Source organism: Bacidia gigantensis (assembly GCF_019456465.1).
Source record: "Bacidia gigantensis strain McMullin 20006 chromosome Unknown contig_283, whole genome shotgun sequence".
Taxonomy (NCBI): Eukaryota; Fungi; Ascomycota; class Lecanoromycetes; order Lecanorales; family Ramalinaceae; genus Bacidia; species Bacidia gigantensis.
The window spans coordinates 437,550-465,459 of record NW_025408607.1 but is presented as its reverse complement, the minus strand read 5'-3'; the positions used below and the strand labels follow the sequence as shown (position 1 = coordinate 465,459).

Genomic DNA, 27,910 nt, shown 5'->3' with positions numbered 1-27,910 from the left:
AAATCAAAGGTTCGGCATGCAACGACATCAGCTCTCATTGTAGCGATCCGTATTGATGGCCCAGAGTAGCTGGATTCGAGACCGCAATAGACCACAGTCCTCACCGATTCTTCGTCACAACTTGCCTCCAGCGGTCCCAGCCTCAATGACGGCGTTTACTGCTTTGGGAACACTTGACTAAGTCACGGACACGGAATACCATTGTAGCGCACGGAATACCCAGCCCAAGTAGCTTTGATGCAAAAAGTGAAGGATATCCTTGTCTTGTACCAGGTAAGAATTTGGAGCTAGAGCCGTTCCTTCATGCACGTCAGAGCACCTTGTACCAAGGCATTTGGCACCTCAATTGCCGAATCTGAGTTTACCGGTACTCTTTTTGTTTAGGAAGGGTAGTTGAGAGCTAGGCCGGCATTGAAGGCCTTTATGCCGGTTTTCGTCTTTTGATATGCTCGAGTATTCTCCTACTGCAGGGCTTTGATATGTAATCACCTCCTCCGCTACTAGGAGGCTTGGGACCAGCATCTCTACTTGCCGTCTATTCCATGTCTGCTGATGCAGATGTATTGAGGTGAATGTTGGGGCATGAAGAGGGTCACGCAGTGGCAATTCTTGGTCGTCTATAGCCACATCTTGATCTCGATAATTCATCGAAGGTGGCTCTAGCGCCGTTGCCGGCTCTGTGATAAAGCCATTCCTTCTTTGGCATGCTGAAGACGTCTCAGTGCAAAAGTTGACCTCATCAGCTATCTAGACGTGCAGGACTCAGGTCCGTGTGTCTACAATTCCAAATCATCATGTCGATCATATTGCTGTAATCGGGCTCCTCGTACATCAGCATGTCCGTTTCCAGCTTCGACGGGAGGTCGCGCTCTGTATTGATCTTCGGAAGGGGCAGTGCAGATTGATTAGACCTTGACCATTCCTCAGCGTGGTACAGCGTATCGCCGTATCCGGTCCTGATTGTTGGCCTCCAAACAAGACGCTGCCGGAGTTGCCAAGGGACCTGCTGCGCCCCAAGGAAATAAGGAATCGATAGATCGACCTTTGACAGGTCGAAGTTAAAGCCGTTGTAAATGATTGCGGAGCTGAGGTGGTTGTTGACAGTTGCGTACGCTATGAAGATCACCAACGTGGACGTCTGCACCGTTGTAATGTAGATTCTCCTCCATCAGCAACTCTGAGGTCTTAGCGGTTGCTACTGACGCATATGCAGAAGCAATTATTGGGAGCACTTTGTATAAAAATCTAAGTCCCTTGAGTCTTCCGTCGGAGGAGAGCGGCGAGAGGTGGTCCCTTTTGCAAGTGGACTCCTCGATGTCTAGACTCGCGAAGTGGGAGGAGAGGCGTGGGCTTGACCAAGCTGAAACCTTCGTCCAGATAAAGCCCATGGCCGCTCATCGAGTCCATGAGCCCCCACATCCTTGACAGCTGCGTCGGCGCCGCTTGAACCTGGGCTGAGGCAAAAATTTAAGTCCATGTTCGCCACCCCGAAATTGGGGCCAATTTGGCAACCAGCAATATCTCCGTCGCCGCCTTCGTGAGCCTGTAATTGATTTTGTTCACAGCGCGTTGTTGCGCATGTCTAACGATTTGAGGCTCATTTTGCTTGGACACCGACTTTTTGTACTATCTGTCCATCATTTGTCGAACGTGTGCTTGATGTGAAGGATGTTTTGTTCTCTTTCCATGTCTTTTTCCACATAAGCCAAAAGAGTCCATCCAGATTCGAACACTGCTGAGACTTTCGATAGGCAGCACAATGGCTGCCAGATCGCGAGACGTTATCGTGCTCCCGTTAACCTCGAGCACCTATATCGTTGTGACCTGTCAGGTCCCACGATCTCTCTCCTTTTGAAGTCTCTAAAACCTGTGACCTTCTCTTTTGTTGCTGGCAACCGCTCAGGCCCGTCATCACAGCATTCTAGGCTTCTGAACATGGTCGTGCGTCATGCCAGCTAACCTCCAACTGTAGTGTGTACCCCGATGATTGATCCTTCTCTTAACTTGATTTTTATTGAGAGACGTGAGGGAGGAGGCAGGTGAGCGCGCGCGCCATGTGCGTAGAGGAGGAACGATTGGTGGTCAATGCGCCTCGGAGGAGACATTCGTGCCGTAGGATCAAGGAGCTATGTCACGCATAGTTGTCATCTTGACGAGAATTGGAGAGCTGAGCTTCGGATTTGAGTAGGCAGTCACTATTTTTCTGTTGCATTCATTGACAGCCTATTTTCCTGCCATTGCCCGCATTTCATTGTTCGACCGAGTCTGCAGGGTTCGTTGGAGACTTTCGCACACACATTGAGGACCTAACGCTGCTGTCCTTCTTCAAAGTTCAAAGATTACCAAGTGCACGCTGACTGCCACTGCAGCCCCACCCTGTGGTCTTGTAGCACTCTCTGTAGTATTCATTGACAGCTTGTTGTCTTCATCCCTCATCGGTATTCACCACTACTCTCTGCTCTCCTTCTTCAAAGTCGGTAGCTTGCTCTGTTTCACCTAAAGCAACGCTCGGCGCAGTCAGTGAGGCGCTCCATGATTCGGAACGTGTGTTGAGTGCGTTTGTTCGTGAGTATGAGCTTGGCTTGTCGTACGCACTTCTTGCCTGACCACGTATGGTTTGGCCGTTGTACGTCATGGGTTGCTCTGAATATCTTGCTCTTGGTGCCTTCGTTTGGGAGGATCGAAGAGGAGGGCGGGGCAGTGAGCACGGGTCCATGACTTCGGGATACGTCGCAATGGCGTGGATCTTTTAGTGTCCCAGATTCAGCTCGAGGAGAGGGAATTGTAAACTTGTGCTCCAGTGTCCTTCCATGTGTGCACCAAGCTAGGCAAAGGTCACCGAGGGCCATCGAACCACCATTGCGTGAATGCCGATGAGCGTCCTCACTCTGCGAATTTCGATAACGATGTTCATAAGTATCCCGCTTCTTCATATCGTCTGGCACGCCAGGAGCTCATCGTAGAGTCATGCCTGAGATCGTTCACTGGTGGAGCCAACTTCGACCGAGTTCTCCAAACTGTACCGTTGAGTCGTGTGTTCGCCCCACTGCTTTCTCTCTTGTATCCACGTTGTTTGCGGGTCTATGCTCTCTCATGACTCTTTTCAAGGCGTTCATCCTTCTGCGTTCGATGTTGAAAGCGCTGAGGTTCAACCTGCAGTATTTCTTGTGGTCGCGTTTGAATGGGGACGATGCGGTGAGGGGGGTGAGGTAGTTGCACGAAAGGTCAAGACTTAGGGCTAGATTGTTCTTAGTAATGAAGACACTAACGCCCCGAAGAGCCTAGCGGGAACACAGCCTCGATCACGTAAGCAAGGCGAACGGGCTCATCGACCGCTTCACTTTCTTGAACTGATCATACCGACTCAGCCCACTTGTAGTCGCAATGATAAGGTTAATGAGACTTCCCACATTGATGAATGGCTTCTTGCTTGATTCAAAGACACCCTCTCGAGTAATATCAAACGAACGGTCCGATGTACGACATGACGCGACCGGCATTCTCGGAGATGATCACCAACCTCCTTGACTCTCGACACCCGTACCCAGTCTTTCGCAGATTATGCGACTTCCTCGATATTCAAGATATTATTCATCTGACGCGGACGTGCAAGAAGTTCTCTGGACTTTACTCTTACTTGCTACCTATTCTATGGAACGTCGACAAAAGGCTGGAGCGATTTGCACAGCAACCTGAAATCTTTCGCTCTCAGATGGGTCTCTACGACGCTCTTATCACCGGCTCATTCGCAGTGCAATTCTTCGAACGAGTCACGTGGCCCAAGGCAGCTTTGGATATCTACATTGAGCGGGGTCATAAAATGGATTCATTTTGCGAGTACTTAGGTAGCACTGAATCCTGTACCGACCGGGCCCCGCGCGAGTCCGAGCAATGCGAACCTTTTCTTCTTGATGAGGATTTGTTCGAAGTATACACCCTTGACATCTAGAGTCCTTTGCGTTGACTAAACAAAGTACAGGTTCGACATTTTACTACGCCTAGAACCGAGAGCGAGATCAGAGTAGTTGGGACTCCAGATCACCCTTTGCGTACCATCTTGGATCTTTCCCATTCCACAGTCGTAGTCAACTTCATCACATGGAACAAAGCATACGCCATCTTCCCCTTGCCTACCTTTTGCCAACATAGGGGCTACTTGCTCCAGCAGTTGGACGACTGGGAGAGGCCGTTGGTACAAGAATACTCTCGACGAGGCTGGACGATAGAGGAGATGATGTGGCCTGAAGACCACTGCAAAAACCATCCTCTTCGTCCCCAGCGGAGGACTGGTGATCAACAATCATGGATCATCCCATTCAACGCCTTTAACGTAAAGCTCTCGTCAACGCCGGATTATCATATTGACCATGGCTTTTTCCAAATCAAGCACACACACATACACCAGCCCTACGACGGCGAGTTCAAAAGAGATGAGCAGAATTTCTGGTACTCGATTGAAGCCGTAACAATCCAGCCTCCTATACTACGACATCCTCTTGTAATTGGGACCGACAGCTTGTTTCAATATATTTTCACAAGAGGTAGAGTGCTCACGCATACCGAAATGCTCAAATTGAGTCCTGACCATCGACCGGAGCATTATGAACAAAGGCTCGCGAAACCGGAGGAGTGGTGGCACGAGCCATTTTATAAGCCTGATTATTGGCAGTACTACGATGATCGTGTTCCCAAGTGGATCGCAATGTGGGAGGAAGAGGAAAAGTCGATGGAATAACAAAGTCGTTCATGAGGACCAGACCTTCCCTTTACCAAAACGTCTATCCTTGGTGTTTGGAGGACAGCCTTTGAACGTGGGAGAGATCATGACTCACGCTTCTCAACATGGTCGCCGAAACAACAAGAGGTACTCTACAGTCCCACTTCACGTTCATGAACCTGCACTTGATACAATTTTCACGACAAAATTCCCACACGCGAAGGGAGTCGGAAAATCAAGTCTACGGGGAACAAGAGGCTTTCACTGAATTGAAACTTTCAGGGCTACACAGAAGTCGTAGACAGACGTATGAGGTGGTAGGAACTTGTGCTTGGGGTTGTGAGTATTATTCCCATATTTTTCCATCTGGTAAGTAGAATCCATTGTCCTTCATTCAAATGATGATTTCCCTTCGTGATCCGTGAGAATGAATTATTGTACAACCATGTGTGCCGCTCGCCCAACATGGCCACACAAACTCTCTTTCTTCAATTACCAATGATTCCCAAGTCCTTCATATCAATTAATTGATAATCCTGCGCTGCTTCTTCGCATTCGAGGGGAGGACAGCTTTTATGCGTCGGCGGCGGCGATGCCCTTGCTCACGGTCTTCGCGTTCTCGACGTTGTTGGCGATGGCGTTCCGCGTTTTCGTACCACACTATAGGCCCACCATGATACCAAGTATGAGTCCTCCTACGTCGTTCATTATTAGGGTCGGGATCCCTTCCTCGAGAAACCAGGCTTTCAGGTCTAGGACCAGGAAGGGTTTCCCTTTCACGATGGCGTCTGCCTCTACTATAACCCCTACTCCTACGACGTGGAGGAGGAGGAGGAGGAGGAGGAGGAGAGGGTGGACGATGCGCTGGCCTTGATGCTGGCCGATGTTGTAGGATCGGGAGCCGATAGGAAACAGTAGAGATCCCGATATCCAGAGTGTTGGATTGCCCAGGCGGAATAAATGTGTCCACAACTCGTTGGCTTGTAGGTGAACTAAAGGAGAGATTCTGTGTTTGTACAGGAACGCGAAAATGCAGACCGTTGGATGATCCAAACGGATGTCCTGGAGGTGTGGGCGAGCGTAGGCGTTGGACTGGTTAGCGCTTTAGGCTGTTAGTGTGTCGGACTGAGGCTACGTGTGCTGAGAAGCATTCGAAGAAGTCTTAAAGACGGTACAACTTACATCTTGATGAGGTCCAGCAGGAGGAATCGCACGCTGATTTGTGAATCGGTCTCGTTCACGCTTATCTACGATTCGGTCACGTTCAAGCTGAACTCGGAGATGGTCTTAATCCATCTTAAAGGTCGAATATTCTCTGGGAGTCTCTAATAAGAGGAAAGAAAGAAAGAGAAAGAGAGCTATACAGAAGTACTTATATGAGATGGACGAAATGAAGCAGCGTACTTTGCTACGCATGATGCAACTACAGGCTCTGAGGCATAAGAATCGCTGAGATAATACAACTTAAGACACCTAGTGGTACCCATATGGAATCACGACATAAACCAAAGTGATACAGCTGAAAATATCGTCTGATATCTTTATCAAATCATAAATGTTTGATTGTGATTTCGCTTGGCGCCTTTACTATCATACGACGCACAATCTTTGCTTGCGTCGCAAAATCATAGCATAAGGTTCGTGTTAATCCTCTGGACTCTCAATAAGATGATTAGTCTCCCGTGTCAACTTTTCGTGCAGCGATAAATGTGGGGATAATTCGACGTAAAAGGCAAAATGATCCGTTGGATGGCTGCTCTGTATCAAAGCGGTCGATCTGCACTGCCATCCACAAGGGGATTACAATAGCTACTGAACGTCAAGTACACGGCATAACAAGGCATGAAATGGTCGGTGTAGGTTAGGGTTGGTCGAAAAGAAATGTCTAGATTTCTGATCAGACGGGTAAGGGGTATTGATGTCAGCTGAGGCTGCAAAGGCTAGAGAATATTGGAGCCCTTGAGCTATGTTTTCGAACACGAAAGATTCTTATAAATACGACGAGACAGAATTCTTCACATGTCAGCCCCTATTCGCTTTTCGAGGGTTTGCAGCCATCAGTTGCGTGATTCAGTATACTAGTCATATCGTAAAGAAAGAAGCATCCTAACGCAAAAGTTTCACGGATTACGACATCAAAGGAAAAAAATGCTTCCCTTTCACCCACAGTAGATACAACTCGTGGAAAGGCAACAGATATCGAAATTAGGTGCACGTCCTGAATCAAGTATTGCATCGCTTGCACGGGTCGCAGCCACTAAGATCGAACAACCCCCCACGAGAGTACACCAAGTGCCGAATGATTTGATTCTTTCGGCGCGGCAGAAGAGCGAACACTCATAGTAAAGTCGTCGCGACCACAAGGCCAACGCTTTCCAAGCACTTGCTATAGATATACTCAAGTCAGTGACTGAAGCTCATGACATGAAGGTCACCCAATCCTCGGAGGCAAAACTAGAACCCCCTAAGAGATTTCAAGCAGTAATCTGTTGCAGCAATTGAACGTTGAATCTGCTGACTCCTCACATAGGCTATTATCGCGCTGACCATATCACCACCACTTTCTCACCAGCTACAATCTTCTTACTCAAGTCATCGACTTCGATATCGGCTCTGACACCTCCGCAGCGTCCAATCCAGAACTCAGCCTCCCAAATGTCATTTCCGCTCTCGGTACACGATATTCATTACTCTCCCTTTGTTGACAGCTAAAGCCTCTTTTTCTTTCATTCTTACTTACTTTCTCCCACATCCATTGATCACCTCAGCTATTGTTAAACGATTGCCGGACGATCGCACGATTTACTACTATATGGAAAAGAATTGAAGATCTTAGAGCCTAAGATGCGAAAGAGACCAACAATGTTGTCCAGCAATCGCCTATATACTTCTGTAAAGCTTTCTGCAAATAAATAGCGAATGCCCAACATGTCCTCGAAAGGGCATGAACTATATTGGCGTCTCTAGTCTTTAGCTCAACAAGGCTAAGGGACGCAGATAAAGCAAGCGCGACGGTAGTTGGTTATGAACATTGCTTCTAAGCCTTGGAAGGACAGTGAAAGAGGGTCGGAACGATACATAATTGAAACTGACCACACGAATATTCCCTCCACATATTGAGGTTACTGAAAGACTTGACGTTGAGGACCTAACACACTGAGTGCGGCTTCTCTGCCTTCTAGAATTGCCAGGCCCTATCTCTTCGACTTTCCTCGCCCATACGGTAAATTGACATATGTTAATCGTCGATGAACCCATTCTCAGCCTTCCATCCAAGCCGATCAACGCAACCCAGTATGATACAACTGCACCAACTCCGGGCCCTTCCTCTCCTCAGCCCTCTCCCCATCCCGCACACATCTCTTCAACCAATCGGGTGCCTCTCCCTCCCCCTTCCCCTCGCTCTCCTCCCCCTTCTTCCCTTCATACCTCTCCAACACCTTCTCGGCCTCCTCCCTTTTCGCCATAGCCCAACTGTCCCTAAAGCCTCTCAAAACCGTACTCTGATACTGATTCCTCAACTCCTCGCTCGCAGCCGCGTTGGGATACTCAGCCGCGAGCGCCCAACTATTCGCTGGCGCGTCCATGACGGTTGCAGCTGAAGCGTGGTCGTGGTCGGCTCCGCCACCGTCAGCGTTCAGCATAACGGTGTCGGCGAAGACGGAGGGGCCGAGTTCGAGGACGCCGCGGATGGTGGGGTTGGAAGGGCTGTTATTGTTTAGGAGTGCGGTGGCTGGGTCGAAGGCTTCGAAGGCGAATTTGGCACCGGGTTTGAAGTCGAGGCCGGGGTGAGCGAAGGATGTATGGGGGTCTGTGGGCTTCATGATCAGGGGTTGCACTGCGCTTTCGTGTACTGAGGTGAGTCGAAGCCAGACTCCTTGTTCGTTGATTACGTCTTTTAGGGGAGGCGAGAAGGCTGATGATTCGAGAACTTTGATCCGCTCACTGTTGAGTTGGATGTTGGGTGATACGTTCAGTAGGTGGTCTATGTGCAGCTCCGACCCACGACCATAGGCGTAGAAGATCATATTGTCGGGATAAAGCGTGTCAAGATCCTTGGAGTGCATAGATCGCTGTAGCAGGATCTTGACGTTGCTGACCGTGAAGCTTTCGGAGATCGGCTTGTTGTCGGATGGTAATCCTTCTTGTATTGTGGCTTCGAATGAAGCACCGTCCTTAATGAATTTTAGCAGCTCTGCTGGATTCTTGTTCCCAAATGTGAAGAACTGCGATGGATTCGCGGTTTTGCGACGTCGATATTCATCCATTATATCTTTAGGAAAGTCGCACGAGATGATGAGTTGGTGCCGATGATTCTCCATATTGAACATGGGGAGATGCACGCCGCAGATGTGGTCCAGACCTTGTATGACGAAGCCATGATGGTCCGGATATTGAACGTCTCGCTCGACGGTAGCTAGCATTTGCTGTTGGGCAACGTCCTTGAACTTGTCTGCGAGCTCTCCAAGAAAGTCTCCGGTAGTCGGCCATGGGCTCATTGTCACATTGATCAGTATGTAAAGATCCTGTTCACCTTCAAGCCCGAGCCGATTCTTGAAGTGCGTAAGGCAGTCCTTGTACTGTGACTGGGCGAGACTGGTCGATGTCAGCAGCAACGGAACATTTGAGATGTCTTTCCTTATATCTGAGACAGATAACTGTTGAAATATCTGTGTATTCAGATAATTGGCTTCCGTCTTTAGAAATCAGCAGATAAAACATTTCCCAGCGGTCTCGTAACTTACGACATCCGTGTTAATCTTTCCATCTATCTCGAAATTACAAGCAAATGCGTTGATCATCAGGTCACCACCCAGCCGCTTGAGGAGTCTTACTGCCTCCTTGTCCGCTTCCAAGGCAGCATTGTCTCTGTATAAGATGTGATCTCTGATGAATTGTCTCTGATTCTCGACAACATAAGGAGGGTCATTCTGCTCCTCTGTTGGCAGCATATTCAATGGCCTGACGATGAGTTTGGCCTTGGTGCCGTGGGAAGACGGTATCGGTTCAGTCTGCATTGCGGCCCAATGGCAATAAAGCTGCGAACATCAGTACATCATTGCAGATATTGATCGGACTTACCCTTGCACACGAAAAAACAGCCTCCCCTAGTAATGTACCATATCCGTTTTTGTGAAGACCTAAGACACGGTGGCTAAGATAGGCGCCAACTGCCCTTGATTAGCCGGCGAGAGGCAGTAGAAGTGAGGATCCCGTACCTGCAGCAGCGCCCGGCTTGCTACCTTCGACACCATAAACGCCAATGCTCTCAACTTCGTCCCCTTGATGGAAAACCACGGGACTAGTCCATGTGACAAGATATCGCATTCTACCGTCACGGTAGCAAAGTCCGCCGGCAGGATAAGGGCAATAACCGGACCTAATTTCGTCAGCGAAGAGGCATCTAGATATCTGCTTCCATACTTGTGAGGGTCAATGGTGATACTATCAGCGTCTTTATATGCTCGAAGTTGCTCCTCAGTGTATGGCGAAAGCGCAAGGGTCGGGACATAGCTCGATTGGCCTTTGGGTACGCCTACCGGGCTTTGTTCCCTGAGCATAGAGGCAAAGTAACCCCCCAGGCACCGTCGCAGTGAACCACGAAGGATAGGCCTCGCTTTTCAAAATCCGTGCGGAGGGATAAGATCTTTGCCAGCGGATCAACTGCTCCTTGTTCAGTTGATCCGATGATGGCAATGACAGCATAGATTGGCTGCTCATTAGCGATGGCTTTCTCCAGCATCTCTCGAAGTTTTTCTGGATCCATACGAGCTCGTAAGTCCACGGGAACATCGACAATCTGTCCAGAGCCGATGCCAGCAATAGCTGTTGTGAAGTCAGTCGTGGGTCAATTTCATGCCAGCAGCTTTCCTTACCCGCTCCCTTCGGCCACGAATAGTGCTTCGTCGTTCCCACAAAGAATTGGGCAGGATTGTTGACGTGGAATTTCTTCTCCAGAAAGTCTTTCCCCACAGTCTGGATCGAGTAAGGTTTCATGGCCGCAGCCAATGCTGTTTGAGAAACGCCATATTGATCAGAGAGCTGTTGCGGGATACCCAGAACCGTAGAGGGTTTGAGATTGAGAAGCTCCCAAGTTGTGCAATGCATGAAGAGCTTTTTCTTGCCAGAGCTTAGGTCGATCTCAAAAGGCTGGGTCGCTCCGAAAGGATTGTCCAAGAAGTGCAAGGTACTCTTCTTGTCCTCGATTGTAAGAAACAGTGAAAGCGGATAGAATTTCAGATTGCGCGCTACATAAAGTCAGTGACCCTTGGGAGATGGAGACGCTCTCAAGCTATTTACCCGCCCAAATGGATTCCAAGTTGGCAACAGAGCCTCCCTACTTATCCGTAAGCTGGTGCTCGTTGAGTGATGAATGCTCAAGTAAGGAATACTTACGGATGTGATATGACCCCAAGCACGCGCAACGTTATCCTTATTCGTGTCGTAACCCAGCATATTACATAAGTCTATCCCAACCTCGTTCTCAAGAAGAGTCGTGAAAGGACTTGCTTCAGTCGCGACATTATTCTGATTGTGGAGGAGGCCAGTAAGATACCCAATGACGGCAGGCATAGAATTCTCCATAGACATGTGAGCGTTGTATCGCGCGGACCAGAAAGGTACAGCATGACGGTTGAGCTCCTTGGTGATAGCAAATAGATTGACCTGCAATTGATCGATCTGAGCCTTGTACAAGGGGCTTTCCTTCATTTCAGCGGTAATGAAGGCCTGATCCTTCGGGAACAGATTCTCTCGGGTATCCCTTTGCTGCTCGAGGATATACTTGAAGACATTTTCAAGATACGAGAAGTTCTCGGCTCTTGGACCCAGGAACCATGCACCTACGGCTGCATGGCGAGACTCCGGGATCTCAGATATGGGTGGAAGATAGTAGGACATTTGAGGCAATTACAGCAATGCTTAATTCGATGATATATTTTATCAGGGTCTTGAAGAATGACAGTTTGGTCGGTCCAAAGAACAAGGCATAGAGTCTAACAAGTGGGTAGGTATCTATATACAGTCGACCACAGGCGTTGTCGAGCTCCAAGGAATCTCTGGCAAGCCTTGTGCCAGACCATTCAGCTGAGACAGGTCAAGCCACCATTTCCACTCCGTATTACCCACAGTACCCGTGGCTTTCTTGTTCTGGCTTAGAGGTAGCTGAAGGCGTAATGTGCCATGTCCTTGAGTGACGATCAATCCCAGTCACGGAGCTGGAATTGGCGGAAATGTAGCTCATTGAAGCTCACTGGGTTGCAAGGCTGCCCTCCAAACCCAAATTGGACTTAAGAAGGGATCAAAGCGTCTTCTGTGTGGAGATCACCACTGCCATGGGCATCTTTTTGGCCACTGTTCCCTTTCCAGGAGCGGGGTAGAAGGCTGTAAGGATGATCTATCCCGCTGTTGTTCCATTTAGGAAATGTGGCGTTCTTGTGGCGTGCTGAGTGTGACGAGAAAGCGGGCTTAGGTCTATCACAATTGGGTAGCAGTCTTATCTGAAGGGAGATCATCAGGAGATGATCAACGTACCGTTTGGCCCCCGCTGCCATCCCCGCATTAGTCCCACCAGGATCCGCCCAATTGATGAAGAGAACTGAGATCCCGCGGCTGGCCACAACAGGACGAACAGTTCGACTAGTGTTCAGTCTAGACTGGCACCCTGCTAGCTCTAAGCTTCTAGCCACGATAAGGGTAAAACTTCCGAAGTGACCTTCGCATTTTGTCACTCGTGCGGGACGCTAGCAATACAGTAAGAGCGATGGTATAGGCCTAGAACCCCGTTAATCCTTAAGAGCGGCGTTCACCCCTTGAGAGTAGAATCAACATCTCGATGGAAGAAGCCATATTTTCAAATGCGGTTAGACAGTTCCTCAGTGACGTCATCTCGCCCTAGTAAGCTCTATTCGTGAGTGACCTAGGTCTTCTATGAGTGACTGCGTGGTCAGGATGAATGATGGATCAACAGGGTGTTCGAGTACAACCATAGCGAGCAAGGAACCGCACTGCTCTGTATGGCCGCGTCCCTTTTCTACATTGTCCGACTCTTAAGCAGTTGACCAGCCTTGGTACGTGACCTCCAAGAACTGTGCTTCCATTCAAACACCGTGACAAGCCAGACAAATTAGTGCTGAAGCCCACTACGGCGGGTCAGCGGTTTGCTCATGTATTCAGCGGGTGACTTTTGATTTCAACTAGACGGATTCTCTTCATTAAAGTCATCTTCGTAGTGACAAAACAAGTTCGGCTTTTCAGCTATGCCTCTCGTCTACCAAGTCATTGTAGATTGAGGTCACAGGGTAACCTTGGTAATACGCAGTATGTATTGAGTCGTTCCATCAAACTCAAGCGCACCATAATTGTTTTCTGGATTGCACTTTCGCCAATCTTTTGAGTTCGTTTAGACAGCAACAGACTCGACGCTTTCTTCACGCAACGCCGCTGTCGTTGGTAAGAGCGAATGCGCTCCCACTCTGCAGCAATGATCTAGGCATGATTGTATTCCGATTTCTTGGGCAGACAGGGTGAAGAATGTAAGGTTGATGATGGCCGCGGGCCAATAATCCGCCCGAAGCATGCCGCTTTTATTAGCATATCTAAATGCCAAGCCGCCCCCTAACTAGCGTAGGCCATATGGATATTTGGCTATTTGCTATCTTTAGAGTAATAATAATAATTAGTTTGCCTAGTAAAACCTAATTATAAGAATATAATTTTAATATTTAAATATATTATATTAAGGTATTTTATATTATTTACTCTTTTTATTTCTTTTTAATAATATATATATATTACTATTTATTTAATAATATTTTATATTATTTAAGAAAAACTTTAGGAATATTATTATAATATTATTAATTTAATTTATTTAAAATATATATTTATAAATAAATTTATTAAAATAAATTTAATACTATTATTAATATAATATTTAAGTTAAGTTTTAAGATTTTCTTTATTTATAATAGATAAATAAATACTTTTTAACTTCTAAGAAAAAATATATATATTAAATTAATATTATATTATATTATTTTATTTTCTAATATTTTTATAGTCTTATTAAATAATATTAATAAAAACTTATATAAATATAATTTTAATATTATTTATATAGACTTTAACTTAGCTATTAATATAAAACTTTATTAACTAGTAAAAAAATTAAGTTTTTAATTAATATTTATTTTTAATTAAAAAGTTTTATAAAACTATAACTTTATTAATAATTGTAACTTAAATTTTTAAATATAACTTAGTAAACTTATTTATATTTTTTATTTTAAATTCAATATAATAGAGAATTTAAAATTTAAAATTTTAATAATAATAAAGTATTTATATAAATAACTTATTAATTATTTTTATATAAGAATATAATAAGAATTTATAAGAGTTTAGTTTATAGAAAAGAGATTTAAGTATATTAAATATAAAGTTAATAATAATTCTTTATAATAAAAGTTTCTTAGCTAATATATATAATAAATATAAAACTAAAGAAGATTAAGTTATTATTAAAAATATAATAATAAAATTTATTTAAATTATAAATATATTTAATTTTAATAATATTTTATTATATATATATTTTATTTAATTTAAATAAACTTTTATATTTAAGTAATTTAATATATAATTTTATTTCTTATTTCTATATATATATATATATACTTTAGAACTATACTAATAAAAGGATATAGTTAACTTAAAAGTTATTATATAATATTATTAAGAAAAGAATTATATTTTAATTTATATAAATACTTAAGATAATAAGTTTTCTAAATTCTTATACTCTAGGCTTATATAGCTATTATTAGATTTATAACTTTTTATAATATTATACTTAGGTTTAAAAGACTATTAATTTAATAAATAATATAATTTATTATATCTTTTATTCCTAATTTAAAAAACCTAAATAGTTATTAAATATATATTAATATTATAAGTTTCTAAATTATTTAAATCTTTTAGCCTAGTAGTAATACTAATATATTATAAGCCTAGAGGCATAGCTTGCTAAAAGCGTATCTTTAATTTAAATCCCAACAGAAAATAGAGAGGGGGGGCATACCTAACTAAATACTATCCATATCGGGTCTTCACTAGAAATTGGCGGTTCGGGACTCGTGAAGACTCGCTATGTTCTATGGATAAACCCGTCTTACGTAGTCCAGCAGTTCATTTTCTTTGTCGAGGTCCATTGTAAAGGTCTTTTGTGCATCCCCTATGCATCGCCAATACGTAGAGATTACTTCGTCTTATATTCTTCTCCCTTTTAACTTTCCCGATTTTCAGTAGGCGCTCGTCATGCTTTAAGGAGCCCCATATCATAACACGATGAACGTGCAGCACAAGGAGACTTGGCCCTAGCATACTCCATGTTCGAATGCTGCATATATTCTCGTCCATGTTAATCCTGTTTCTCATACGTTAATGTACTCCTGACTTTTCCTTTTTTTGGTGTTCATTGCCTCTAGTTACAAAATCAGCTCTGTTAATCAGCTCTCGGGCCTTCACCCTTTCTCGTCGTTCCCTCGTCATTCCTCCAAGAACTGTACATGTGCTGCAGTGTTCGCGGACTAGGAATTGACGTTCAGAAAAAGTGCTGAGGACAAGAGAGCGATGGTTAAAGGTACAAGACTAGAGCTTTATTTATCGATCAGGGTTCGGAGTCTGACAAGATGGCTTGGGCAGTACCAGCAAACCTTGAACGTACGAACAGCTGGTCAGGGACCAGTCATCGAGATAACGGAATTGGTGCGGACCTAGCAAATCAAATGGACATCAAGGTGAATAGTGGGAACAGAGGCGATAGACTTCGGATGGTCGAGGTGTAACAATACTACGTCGACCCGGCAATGCGTTATGTAGGGCTATTGGTCGTCAGGGCAGAGGCACAGCGCTTCAACAAGGCGACGTCTTTTCTGCTCTTATAATAAGTTCTAAAGAGAGTATTATTAAGGCCGGGTTTACGCTTTTGAAATGCATGCTTGCAGAAGCAAGATAGCGAGGGGTTGCAACGCGTACATGGAAGTGGACAGACGAGTATGAGCTGTGATAACGGATAGCAGCTGGAAGGCGCAATCCCCGCTAAGCCGTTGAAAATCTTTAGTGGAGCCTCGTTGGGGCTCAAGGTAGTAGGTGAATAGGCTTTGCATCTATCAATGCCCCTTAACCTAATGAGACTCGCTGCTGTATCACGTTTTTGCTGCAACTCACATGACACCGACTATGTTGTTAGAAGGATGGGCAGGAAGACGAAGGGTTGCATGTCCTGCGAAGCAATCTGAGAGCAGCGTGTGCTCCACAATTGGTAGCATTCTCTTTCCTTAAGTCTCCTAGGCTTAGGCTCTTTTCGGGGACAAAGGATAGGCGATCTTGTAATAGATTTAAGATGATTTAATAATCATATTCTTATTGTTGTTAGGTTAAGGAATCATTCTATATATAGGAGGACGATTATTATATAGTCCACGATTTCTTATATACTTAAAGGAGCAAGTATCATGTTTATAAGGTGTTATTTATCTATATAATTTACGTAACTTATATAATACTTAATACTCCCTTTTAAACTTGATTCTATCTATCGCTTATAATATTATAAGTTATAAAAACTAAGCTTAGCTTATCTTAGCTATCTTTAAATTCCTTTTTTCTCAATAGTTTTATTAAAATATTAGTAACTTATTATTTTAATAGAATTTAAATAATTTTTAAGTCTTTTTTCTTAATTTACTTTTAAATATAATAATATTATAGATAGATATACTTTATTTTAAAATAGTTAGTTTTATTTTTTATAAATAGTATTGCTAACTAATTATATATATATAAATTAATTAGTTAAATTTCTTTTTTATTACTTTTTAATAATATTAAAATATCTACAAGATAAATACTTTTTTTTACTGCCTTATTAATAGCTATATACTTAACTTCTATTAATAAATAAATTATAAATAATTATTATTTACTTTGCTAGCTAATTAGTAAGCTTTATAAAAAAAAGATATATATATTAATAGATTAGCTTATATTATAATTGTTTATAAAGGAGGCATTATAATACGCTATAAATAATTTATTATTATTATTAATTAGATTAAATCGCTTATTTAAGTTAATTATTCTTATAAGATATTATATAATATATTATATAGCTACTATATAATACTATATAAAGTTACTTATAAATTATATAAATATATTAACTATAAAGGAGATATTTAGATAAATTTTAATTATAAGCTAAGATAATACTTTTATTAATATAAAGTAAAAATTTTTTAATTCTTTTAATAATTTATAATTATTATCTACTTTATAAAATATAATTCTTTTTTCTATAGGGGTTATAATTAATTTATAATTTATTATATTTAGCTATTCTAGAACTTATTAAATATAGCTAGATTAATTAGTATAGATAATAAATTAATTTTAATTATAAATAATATTTATTCTAAAATATATTTTAACTAGTTCTAAGTACTTTATTATAAACTATTTATTTAATTAGTCTTTAAACATATAAATTTCCTATTATTATTTATAATAGATTAGAAAATTATTAATATAGACAACGATAACAATATTTTTCTTAGAGTTTTAGAATAAATAGTTATTATTCTTAATAAAATAATATTTTATATTAATAAGGAATTTCTTTAATATATTATACTACTCCTTTAAAGCTTATTTTAATTTATATAGGGCTATATTTAATTTATAAGTAATATTATTTCCTCCCTTTTAGAATATATATAGTTGCTTTATTTATATATATTGTTTTTTTAAAAATAATTTTAAAAAAGCTATAATAATATCTAAATATTTTAGGATTTTATTATTATAAACTATAATAGCTAATATAATTTGCTAAACTTTATTTTTAACTATAGAAAAGTAGATTTTATTATAGTTAATATTAGCTTTTATTTTAAAGCTTTTTGCTACTTATTTCCCTTTAAAATCAACAATATTGCTATGGTTATTAAATTTATTTATAAAAACTTAGCGTCCTTAAAGTACTTTTATACTTTTAAAAGGAGTTCTTAATATTTAAATTCTTTTTTTTTCTAACTTTTTAATTTAATTATAATATATAATAATTTATTTTTCTTTATTTAGCTTGTTTAGAGCGTCTTTAATTATTTAGGGAATATTATCTTACTTAAGTAATTATAGCTTTATTGTTTTAATAGTAAATACTTTAAGATAATAAACTTTTTTACTAAAATATAGATTTTTATAATTAATAGGATTTTTAGCTTAGAATTATAATAATTATCTTAGTATATTAGTTTCTTTTTCTAATTTTTTAAGTTTTTTAGGATCTTTATAATAATTGCTAATATTTTTTTAAATTTGTATTTAGTATCTCTAATAAGATCCTAATAGTATTCTTAATAATATCTAATTCCTTTATTTGTAAAGGAAATAAAGAAGCTATTATTTAAGTTATTTAAAGAGTTATCCTCTTTATTGTTTATAGATACAAAATCCTAATTATTATCTAAGTATTTATTTATATCTCCTTTAGTTTTATAAGTCTATAATTTGTCCTATTTAATATATGTAATAATAATAGTTTTTTTTTTATTAAATTTTATATATAATATTAGTTTTTAGTATTATAACTAAGAAGTCGATATTTAATCCCTTTATTGTCTAATTTAGCTTTATATTTTAGATTATAATACTAACTATAGCAGCTAAAAATCCTTATATATAATATATCTAAATATTAATTAGTTTAGGCTTTAATTAAAGTCTTTTTTATTACTTTAATAGCGGTATAGTTTTTAATATAGATTATATAAACCGCTGCTTCCCCCTAAAAGTATTAATATATACTAGTATTATATAATATTACTTAAATTCTTTTAAATAATATATTAAAGCTATATTTAGCTATTCTATTTTAATAAAAAGTATAAAAAGCTATAGTCTTATAAACAGTTCTATAATCTATTATCTTATTAATTATATCGCTCTAGAACTTATTATTACTCCTTAGGAATTAAATAATAATACTCTAAGTTTTTATTATATTAAAAAAGGTTTTTAAAATCTAAGGTAAACTATTATAAGTTTTTAAAAAATATTTAAATTTTTTATTAATAGTATTATAGATAAAGACATATAGATATTAATACTTTCTAAGAGTTAGAATAATATTTCCTCCCTTATTAATATTAATATAAAAGCGTTGTTTTTTTAGACTCTATCTTTAATATATTATTAATAATATTCTATATAAGAGTATTCTTATTATATCTTATTAATAATATAAGACTTATATAATTAACTAGCTATTTTATATATCTATAATTTATTAAACTTTTTTTTTATAATTCTTAATATTGATTTTACTGTCTTTTTAACTATTTATTTATTAATATAATTTAAATATCAGTATTAAAGTAATTAAAAAGCATATTTAATAATTTTTTATATTAATAACCTTAAAGTTTTAAGCTTTTTACAGTAATCTAGATTAATAATATAAGTATAACCTTTATAGTCTCTTTATATAAGCTTTTTCCCTTTTTTTATAATAATATATTTCTTATTTTTAAAGGTAATAAAAACTTTTTTTAATTTAAAAGCATTAATAGATAATAGATTATAGACTAAATCTAGTATATAATAAATGTTGTTAAGCTAAATAAGCTTAATATAATTATTAATTTTATAAAGGAACGTAAAACTTCTAATTCTATAAATATAAAGCTAGATATTATTTACTCTTTTAAAAATATAATTAACAACTTTCTTATATATCTTAAAATACTTTTTCTTCTAGAATAAATAAGTATTTAATCTACTATCTATATATAATAAATTGTTTTATTCCCTATATAGTATTTAGCTTCTAGCTTTTAAAACCTTTATAGGCTAGAAATTATTAATTAACTAATAATATATAAAGGAGGTAATATATTAAAGATAATTATTATTATCTTTATCCTTCTTCTTATTATTTATTTTTTTATTTGCCTTTTTTAATAACTTTTTATTTCTTTATATTTGTTTTAAAATATCTTTATAAAGCTTTTATCTAGCTAAACAAAGTTCTTTATATAAGTAGAAATAATTTTTTGCAAAATAACCTAAAAGATTATAGCTATAGTATTTCTTCTAATCTTTTTAATTATATTAATTATTTAATAGCTTATTCTATTTGCTATATCTTCTAACCTTTATTAAAAGAACTTTTATATAAAAAATACCTCCTTTATTATAATATTTTTAATCTATAAAAGCATTTATTATTTTATCTATAGTAAGAATACGTTTATTTAATTTAGCTTTTTCGATTATATTAAATAAATAAGGATATTAAGTTACTATTAATCCTTTTTAAAAGGCTATAAATATTTAAGTTTCTAATATTATTTCTCTTAAATTATATAGTTTAGAAATATACTTTTTAATTTCTAATTAATATTCTTAGATATTTTTATATTTAAAAATATTAATAATTTATATAGCGATAAGCTTATTATTAATTAATATAACCTTATTCTTAGTATTATATTTCTTATAAGCTTTTTATTATATTATTAAAAAGCTAATTTTATAATTAAAGAAGTAGCAAATAGTATTATAGATCTTCTATATAAGTAAAGTTTAAGCTAGATTATTTATATTTTTTTACTTAATATTATTAATTTATTTAATATTTATTAAACTATTAAAAGCTTTAACTAGTAATAATAAACTATCTTATAATAATAAAAGTTTATATTTCTTATTTTAATACCTACTATAGGCAATACTTTATACTTTTTCCTTAATTAATAAAGCTTTTATATTAATAAACTATATATTATAGTTTCCTATTCTAAGATTTTTAAACTTATTAAATAAAGTATTTTTTATAACTAATATAGATTAAGTGATAATAAAGTCGAAATAATAATATAATTATTATTAATTATAATAGTAATAAGTATAATATTAGCTTATATATTAATACTAACTAAGCCTTATAACTTAATAAATTTAAGATAATTTAATAATTATATTCTTATTATTATTAAGTTAAGAAATTATTCTATATATAGGAGGACAATTATTATATAATCTATAATTTCTTATACGCTTAAAGGAGTAAATATTATATTTACAAGGTATTACTTATTTACGTAACTTATATAACTTACGTAACACCTAATATCTTACTACTTAATTATTAGACGCTAGTATTAGGATCTATATTATTAGAGGATCTGTCGAGCACAGTCTTAGATACTATTAAGGGACTTCTAGGGGTAAGTAGGCATCTATATTGTAATTAATAATAGTAGTAATAACTTTAGACTTGAAAAAGGGAGTAAAGGTAGCAATACTTTGTTGGATTTCACACTAGCCCCCATTTGCGCTAGGCCCATTATACTGACTAGGAAATCTGCGTTTATTGTTTATATAGTATTGCCAATTCGTCCTTAGCTCTTATTCTATGTTTTGCTACAGAGGCCTACTCTTATATTTTGTTTGTAGCTAATTGTAGCCATATTAGTAGCGAAACATACTACTTGCTCCTTTCTTATTAGGAGACCTAGTAATATATCTTAGGAGAATTAGAGATACTATAGAACGTTAAATAGAGTGCTAAGGGCAAGGACATAGGCTTAGTACATATAGAAGAAGACTACTTCCTAAACACTATATATATCTTTCAAGTGAAGTCATGTAGCCCCTAGCGGGCGATAACAACTAATCCGATATAAATATAATTTTTAAGAGTAGCAAATAGGTGTTATAATTGAAGACTTCCTTAGGGATTAGGAGGTATATAGTCTACACATTAACCGCTGCAGATACTTGGGTATATCTTCTTATTCCGCTATAGTTGTTTCCATCGCTTGTACTGTCTTCTTATTCGAGCTCTTAGGAATTTATATTAAGAGACTATTTTTAAGAAAGAGAGTTGGAAAGTAGAAAGTAAAGTAATATTAGTAGGAATAAGAGTATAGAGATTATTTAGTAGAGAAAGGCTATAGGTCTTAGAAGATCTCTAGGAATATAAGTATATTAGGGGCAAAGATAAAGGAAACTAAAGATATTAATAAGGAGGGAAATATAATACTAGACTATAATAAGAATTAGTTAGTATTACTTAAACATACTAGTATATTAGTATTAGAATATAGGATCTTATAGGCTCTATTATAGTTTTAGCTAATTAGAGTATAGATACTTATTTATAAAAGTTATTTAACTTATAGTTCTCTATAGGATAATCTATAGTATATAATTAAAAAATATTATAAGTTTTAATATTAGTATATAGTCTCTAGTATCTAGAAGCTAACTTAGGGTTAATAGAAATATATTTTACCTTCTTAATATAAGTAACTTAATAATAGAAGTAGGAGGGAAAGAGAGAAAATTAAGGCTATAGATAATATAGAGTAGGAGATATATAAGGTTAGAAAGTAGCTATTAATTATAACTATTAATTATAAGGAAATAATAGTAAGTAAATAGAAAAGAAGCTACTTTAATTAATAGTAATATTATAATTACTATAATAATAATAATAATTATTTATATAAAGTAAATATATTTATAGTATATAAAATTTTATAATTTAAATAAGTAGAAATTTAAGAAAGTTTATTATTATAATATAGTATATATATAGAATACTTAGATTAAGACTTTATTAAGCCCTTTACTCTTATATTTCTAGGTATTAAATAGTTATTATAGTAAGCTTAGATATAAAGCTAATATTTAAGAAGATATAGGTATTTAATCTATTAGAGATAAAAAAAATATTGTAGTATATTAAAATAAACCTTCTCTCCTCTAGAGAGGATTAAAGGATTTAAAGATTATGCCTAAGAAGTTAGTCTATATGTTTGTAAGTTGCAAGATTATGTAATTTTTGTTATTGTTGTTGAAATTAATCATTTGAGACGTGCACTCTAGATGCTACTCGATCCGTTGTCTGTGTCAAAGTTGATAAATTAAACCTAAAAATCAGATCATGACCAGTCAGATGACGAGTCACTGGGGTAATCTTCGTAGTATCTAGCGTCATCCTCGCATTTGTCTTGTGCGCGACGCGATGGCCACTCGAGGCGCCTGAAAAGCCGACGATATGACGGCCCCCCTGAAATCCCGTCGCTTATAGCAAACCATTTTTTCACATTCTTCCCAATCTGCTCCGTTGAGGTATCAAGACTGACAAGTTCCACACCACGGAGTTTCGCAATATCGGTCAGGTTCTCACCCCATTTCAGCATGTATTTCAACATATGCTCCAATTCTTCGACATGCAATTCTTTGAGACGGGGCGCGACAGTGGTCTTATGATCGAGTATTTCTTTCAATAATCTCCTTAGTCCATCAATGCCCATGACTTCGCCACGATGTCGAGGTAGTCCGAAACCTAACTTCTCTAGATGAGGTGGAAGCTGGTGAGTGATAAGGTCACCAATATCCAAGCTCAGGTTGTTGTTGTTTTGTGACCCGGAATGTGATCCAGGGATCAATGGGTAGATGACCAGTAATTTAAGTGCTTTGAACGTTTTGAGGTCGATTGACGTGCTAAATTTGGTCGCACAGCGTTGGCTCCAACTTAGTGTCAACATTTCCACCATATCAGCTTTTTCCGCTAGCCCTGAAAAATAGTTTTCTGGCGGCCAAGTTGTGCAGTCTATGTGCGTAATCGTAACATTTCTCAATAGCTTAGAAGGTTGAATCCATGTGTCGAGCAGTTTCGATGGAAATTTCACTATCTCGAGTGATAGCGTTGTCAAACGTTCGTACCTAGGTTGTTTAGTCGCTGCCTTGGTGAATGCTTCGACATCTATATTGAATAGATGAAGATTCTCAATGTTTGGATGACAGATTAGAGGCAAATCTTGCTCTTTCAACTCCAAAAGTGAAGAGTCCCATTGTGGAAGGTGGTCCGACCAACCACATGCAGAACGTGTACAAAAGATCGTAACTGTTCGCTCATTAATGACATGGTCATGAAAATCATATGGTTGCGACGAACCTTTGCGAAGTGTAGTTTGAGGCTTTATCATCTCGTTTAGGGACTTGATCTCGTCCTCTTCTAGCGAACAATGAATGAATTCTCTGAAAGCAATATGTACGCTCTGCAAATTCGGCATCAAAATCGAAAAGAGCAGTCGAAGACCTTGAGGATGAAACTCATCGAATACAAGGTGCCGTAACATGGGAATAATTTCAGGTCTCCTGGTCAGCAGTTTCACTAGACCCATTGTGTCGTGTGGATGCCAAGTCTTGGTGAAGAAAACTTTGTACAGATGTGGCTCGATATCGTCCCGATTGTTACGACTCAGTCTCGCGATAGTGGCGAAGTCGTTTGGAGTTAGGTGATTCATCACTTTATCTACAAGCTCTTGTGGAAAGCTGCGTAGTATGAAGCCAGCAGACATCGTCCTTGTTGACGCCTCAGCTGCGTCCTTGCAAACCATGGCGTCCATTTTGCTCCTTTGAAAGGTGTTGAAAGGCTGTTGATTGAAGAAGCTTCATAATGAAAGTGAGAGAGGAGGGGAACAAAGTGAAGTGTCATTAGAAATGAAAGGCGCTAGCCACTTCAGGTGTTGACACTTGGTGAACGGAATGAACCGCACGCCTACCTGCTTACACTGCATCAGCCGCGCAAATGCATAGCGCTGGATTCATAAGGTAGGTAGAAAAAGCCACGATTCGATTTGCTTAATGACAGGGAGATAGGAAGATCAACAGACGCAGCGGTCATGGCAGCCGTAAGCGAGAATTGTCAGCTTGAATTCCAAAGTGATGCCTTGAAAGAAAAAGCAGAGAGATTAACAGGGACAGCTCTCGTGAACGAGAATACCTCGTCGAAAGAGGGTGTTAATGATTTGGACAGAATGGAGTTGCAAGGATAGTCGCAATACTTGGCTCTTACTCCACGTGCGAAGTCGCGGAGCGTGGTGTCCTATTAAAAGCTGTAGTGAACAGATGAGGGAGAAATGATATCCTTTGCAGGCATTGCAAGAGCGATGTTGTGGCTTTGATCAAGCCGCTAATCATTCACTTTAGCTTAGGAAGAACAAATTGAGTATAAGTTCTTCTTGCATCCTCTATCTACTGCTGGCCTGTTCTTCATTAGCAGCGTCTGTTTCTTTGAAAAGACTTAGGTACAAATATAATGTGTCGCTTTGAATTCTGTGGCCCTATCCTCTCAGTGATATCATCACCGTGCTAAGTGACATTCGGCACATCAGCGACCTCTTGAAGAACTCCCTGCTTGTGATTTCGCTACATCATATTTCCGAGGCTCACTACCCGAAGAACCATTGCTAAGTATTTGCGACCGAAAAGCTCAAAATCTTGAGTGGTATGATCCCGCTCTGAAATACTATCCAAAGGCTCCATCAACCTTCACCCCCCCCGAGCTGCAACCATTAGTCTCTTCAGGCAGAGCTACCTTCTTACGCCAATTTACGCCAAAAACCTCTTCAAATTAAGCACACGTAGCTTGTACATATATCAACGTGAACGTTAGATTCGTTCCATACTACTCTCTGCTGCACGCCGCGGGATTCAAGTCACCACATTGAACGATTGCATCCGAGGCAGCTTACGCTCTGGTATGGCTTCGTCTACTTCAGGAAGCAATCTGCCAAAAACATACCAAACATCTCACAGATCTTCCTAATTATTCTCGACTCCTAGAAGAGCAACGTCAATTGGAGATCGCGGCATCGCATCGCAAACAGAGCAGCCTTCGCATCCACAATCAAACTAGAGCGTAACCTTCCATGGCGACGCCATCATCCAGCCATGGCGGCAGAATCAACGCGCTGCCTCGAAAGAACTCGTTCCAATTCATGAGCACGTCACCGCGGCTAAGGTGGTGGCCGGACAAGCAAACTCCGACATAATCAAACCCTTGTCATCGCTCACCACCACACCTCCTCAAGCCGATCAAAAAGACGTAGCAGATCTGAGGATCGCAGCCCTGCAACAACGCCGAAAGACTGAGCGCGAGAAGTATCACCGTTAGGATCGCGCGCAGGAGAAGTTATGCGACATCCTGGCGAAGAAGGAGTCGTTAAAACGGAAATCGGTTGTCTATAAGGAGGTGATTGGGGAGATGGAGGGAGTGATGAGGAAAGCTGGGAAGAAAGGGTCGCTTAATAATGATGGACTCGAGGGGGGCGAGGGGAACAGGGGAAAGGGGTCAGCGAAAGGAAAGGGGGGTTTGGAGGGTGCGGAGAGGGAGGGTGAAGAGGATGTTGATAAAGCGGGGGAGATTGATGAGTTGAGGTTTCTGGGCACGCCTAGTAAGTGAGGCGGTGTTAATGGAGGGAATATGAAGGGTCTAGATTCGCAATGTGCAAGAATTTGCAGTCGATGCTAGATGGTAAGAGATTGGGGCTCCGGTAGCTCTTGCTTATGTGAGGATTAACGATATTGGCAAAGTTCACGACCGCATGCTGCGCGAGCTATAGCTCTTCACTGTATCACCGTGCCTAGGACGTATGCGATGCTTGCGCAGTAATCACATAAGCAGTGCGTCCGCAACAGGCCACTGTCCTAGACCTTTTGCTTCCTCCTTGCCCTCTAGCGCTATAAGTCCTCCGCCAGTTAGACGCTCTCCAATTCCGAACTAAGAGAGTCAAGATTTCCCTGCCCGGTGAGTTTCATATCAAGACGTGGTGTCTAGCGCCGATTCTCCGAGCTGGGGCCAAGGTGCTCACGACTTTAAGATGTCTGTGATCCGCAATACCATCCTATGAGGGACGTAAGAAATTGGCCGAGTAGGTTATGCAGCTTTACAAGCAGCGGTCGAAGACGGGGTAGGCAGGCGGCGATAAGATACATGCCAGGTTCGACGTAAGAGATAATGACGTTACCAGCCCTTACTTCTAGGCGTCACAATCAGCTACTATTCTTCAAGCCAATGCGGGTGGACCGCTTACTAATTGTTTGGCTCGTGTTCGGGTCTTGTACATACTCACGATGGACGTAAAGCGCGAAACGTGTGCACGCACTCACGATACCCCTGTTGAAATGTGTCAATATCCTAATAGTGGTCACTGCAATGGTTGCACTCACAGTGACCCCGATAGAAAAACAATAGCTAAGCCTAGTTTTTTCGTGCGTTTCATATTCGTTTTCCACAGGACGGGAAAGGGGATGATCAACATCAGAAGGTCAGTGACAATGTTAGGCAGGCTGATCCAGACGCCGAAGACTTGGCAGTCGACACATTCTGCCCCTGGATCTTGAGAAAAGAAGCCTGTGATAGGCTGGCATACGAACGCCGTCGGTATCAACCACGCAATCGCATTTGCGACTAGAAAGTTGATCGTTGAGTATGTGGTTCGTCGAAGATACTTGTTGACCCGAAACAAGGAAAGGTACAGGCAACATATTGAGATTTTAGGCAGTGCACATGCAATTGGGTAAATAACACTAAGGCCGTAGTTGGCGTTCCAATTAGTAAGTTTGTCCCTCCGGACTCCAGCAGGGCTTATTAGGTGAAGATGAGCTCGGGCTTGCCCTGTCACTGATTAGTCTATGCTCCCTAAGTAAGCTGTGGAGTGAAATTAATCACATATAGCGCAGCCGCACAATGGCAGGAATGCTATGAGAGACGCTACTGTTAAGACGTCTTCCCAGATTGAGCATCTAACGACGACTTTCTTTCTCCAGCTCATAAGTCTCAACACGACGCATCTTAGGAAGACAAGCACAGTAGTGAGGGCCGCGAACGCAATGGCGCCATTGAGCTGATTGTGCAGCCAAATGCGCTGCTGCGCCAGTGATTCTTTGACTAACATATGGCTGTCGACTGATCGCTCAAAGCAAGACACGTTTTGTATTTCTGTAAAGACAGGAATGACTCCGGCTTTCTAGCTGGGCGACAAGAACAGTTGGAAGCGGGTAATACAAGATGCGATATTTCTTTCATCTTGGCATCCCACCGGCTATGCACTCTGTTATCGTATGATCCCACCGTAGCGTTGACAGTCTAAGTCCGTACAGCGCAGGCGCCATAATGCATATGCCTTGCAGGATGATAGCAGATCTGCACCAAGATGACTCGAAAACAGGTTCAAGTGGACATACGATAATGCATCTTGGGAGTAATTCCACCCGGCAGCTGGTAGCCTGCTTGTACGAGAATAACTGCAGACCATCTGCTCGGCA

General features: G+C 39.5%; 3 protein-coding genes across 3 annotated transcripts; 1 reads left to right on the top strand and 2 right to left on the bottom strand.

The window, feature by feature from the left end:
- Positions 1–3,508: 3,508 nt before the first annotated feature.
- KY384_008038 (uncharacterized protein) lies at positions 3,509–4,735 on the top strand (the record flags this gene model as incomplete). The annotated part of the gene is made up of 2 exons (XM_044816527.1): positions 3,509–3,928; positions 3,980–4,735. The coding sequence occupies 2 exons, from the start codon at positions 3,509–3,511 to the stop codon at positions 4,733–4,735; spliced, it is 1,176 nt and encodes a 391-aa protein (XP_044666577.1).
- A 3,263-nt stretch (positions 4,736–7,998) lies between these two features.
- KY384_008037 (uncharacterized protein) lies at positions 7,999–11,617 on the bottom strand (the record flags this gene model as incomplete). Its single annotated transcript, XM_044816526.1, has 8 exons — positions 7,999–9,414; positions 9,463–9,756; positions 9,800–9,888; positions 9,937–10,097; positions 10,142–10,253; positions 10,304–10,543; positions 10,594–10,918; positions 11,114–11,617. The coding sequence occupies 8 exons, from the start codon at positions 11,615–11,617 to the stop codon at positions 7,999–8,001; spliced, it is 3,141 nt and encodes a 1,046-aa protein (XP_044666576.1).
- An 11,117-nt stretch (positions 11,618–22,734) lies between these two features.
- On the bottom strand, positions 22,735–24,207 carry KY384_008036 (uncharacterized protein; the record flags this gene model as incomplete). The annotated part of the gene is made up of 1 exon (XM_044816525.1): positions 22,735–24,207. One exon carries the CDS (start codon positions 24,205–24,207, stop codon positions 22,735–22,737), a length of 1,473 nt encoding a protein of 490 aa, XP_044666575.1.
- Between the last annotated feature and the right edge of the window lie 3,703 nt (positions 24,208–27,910).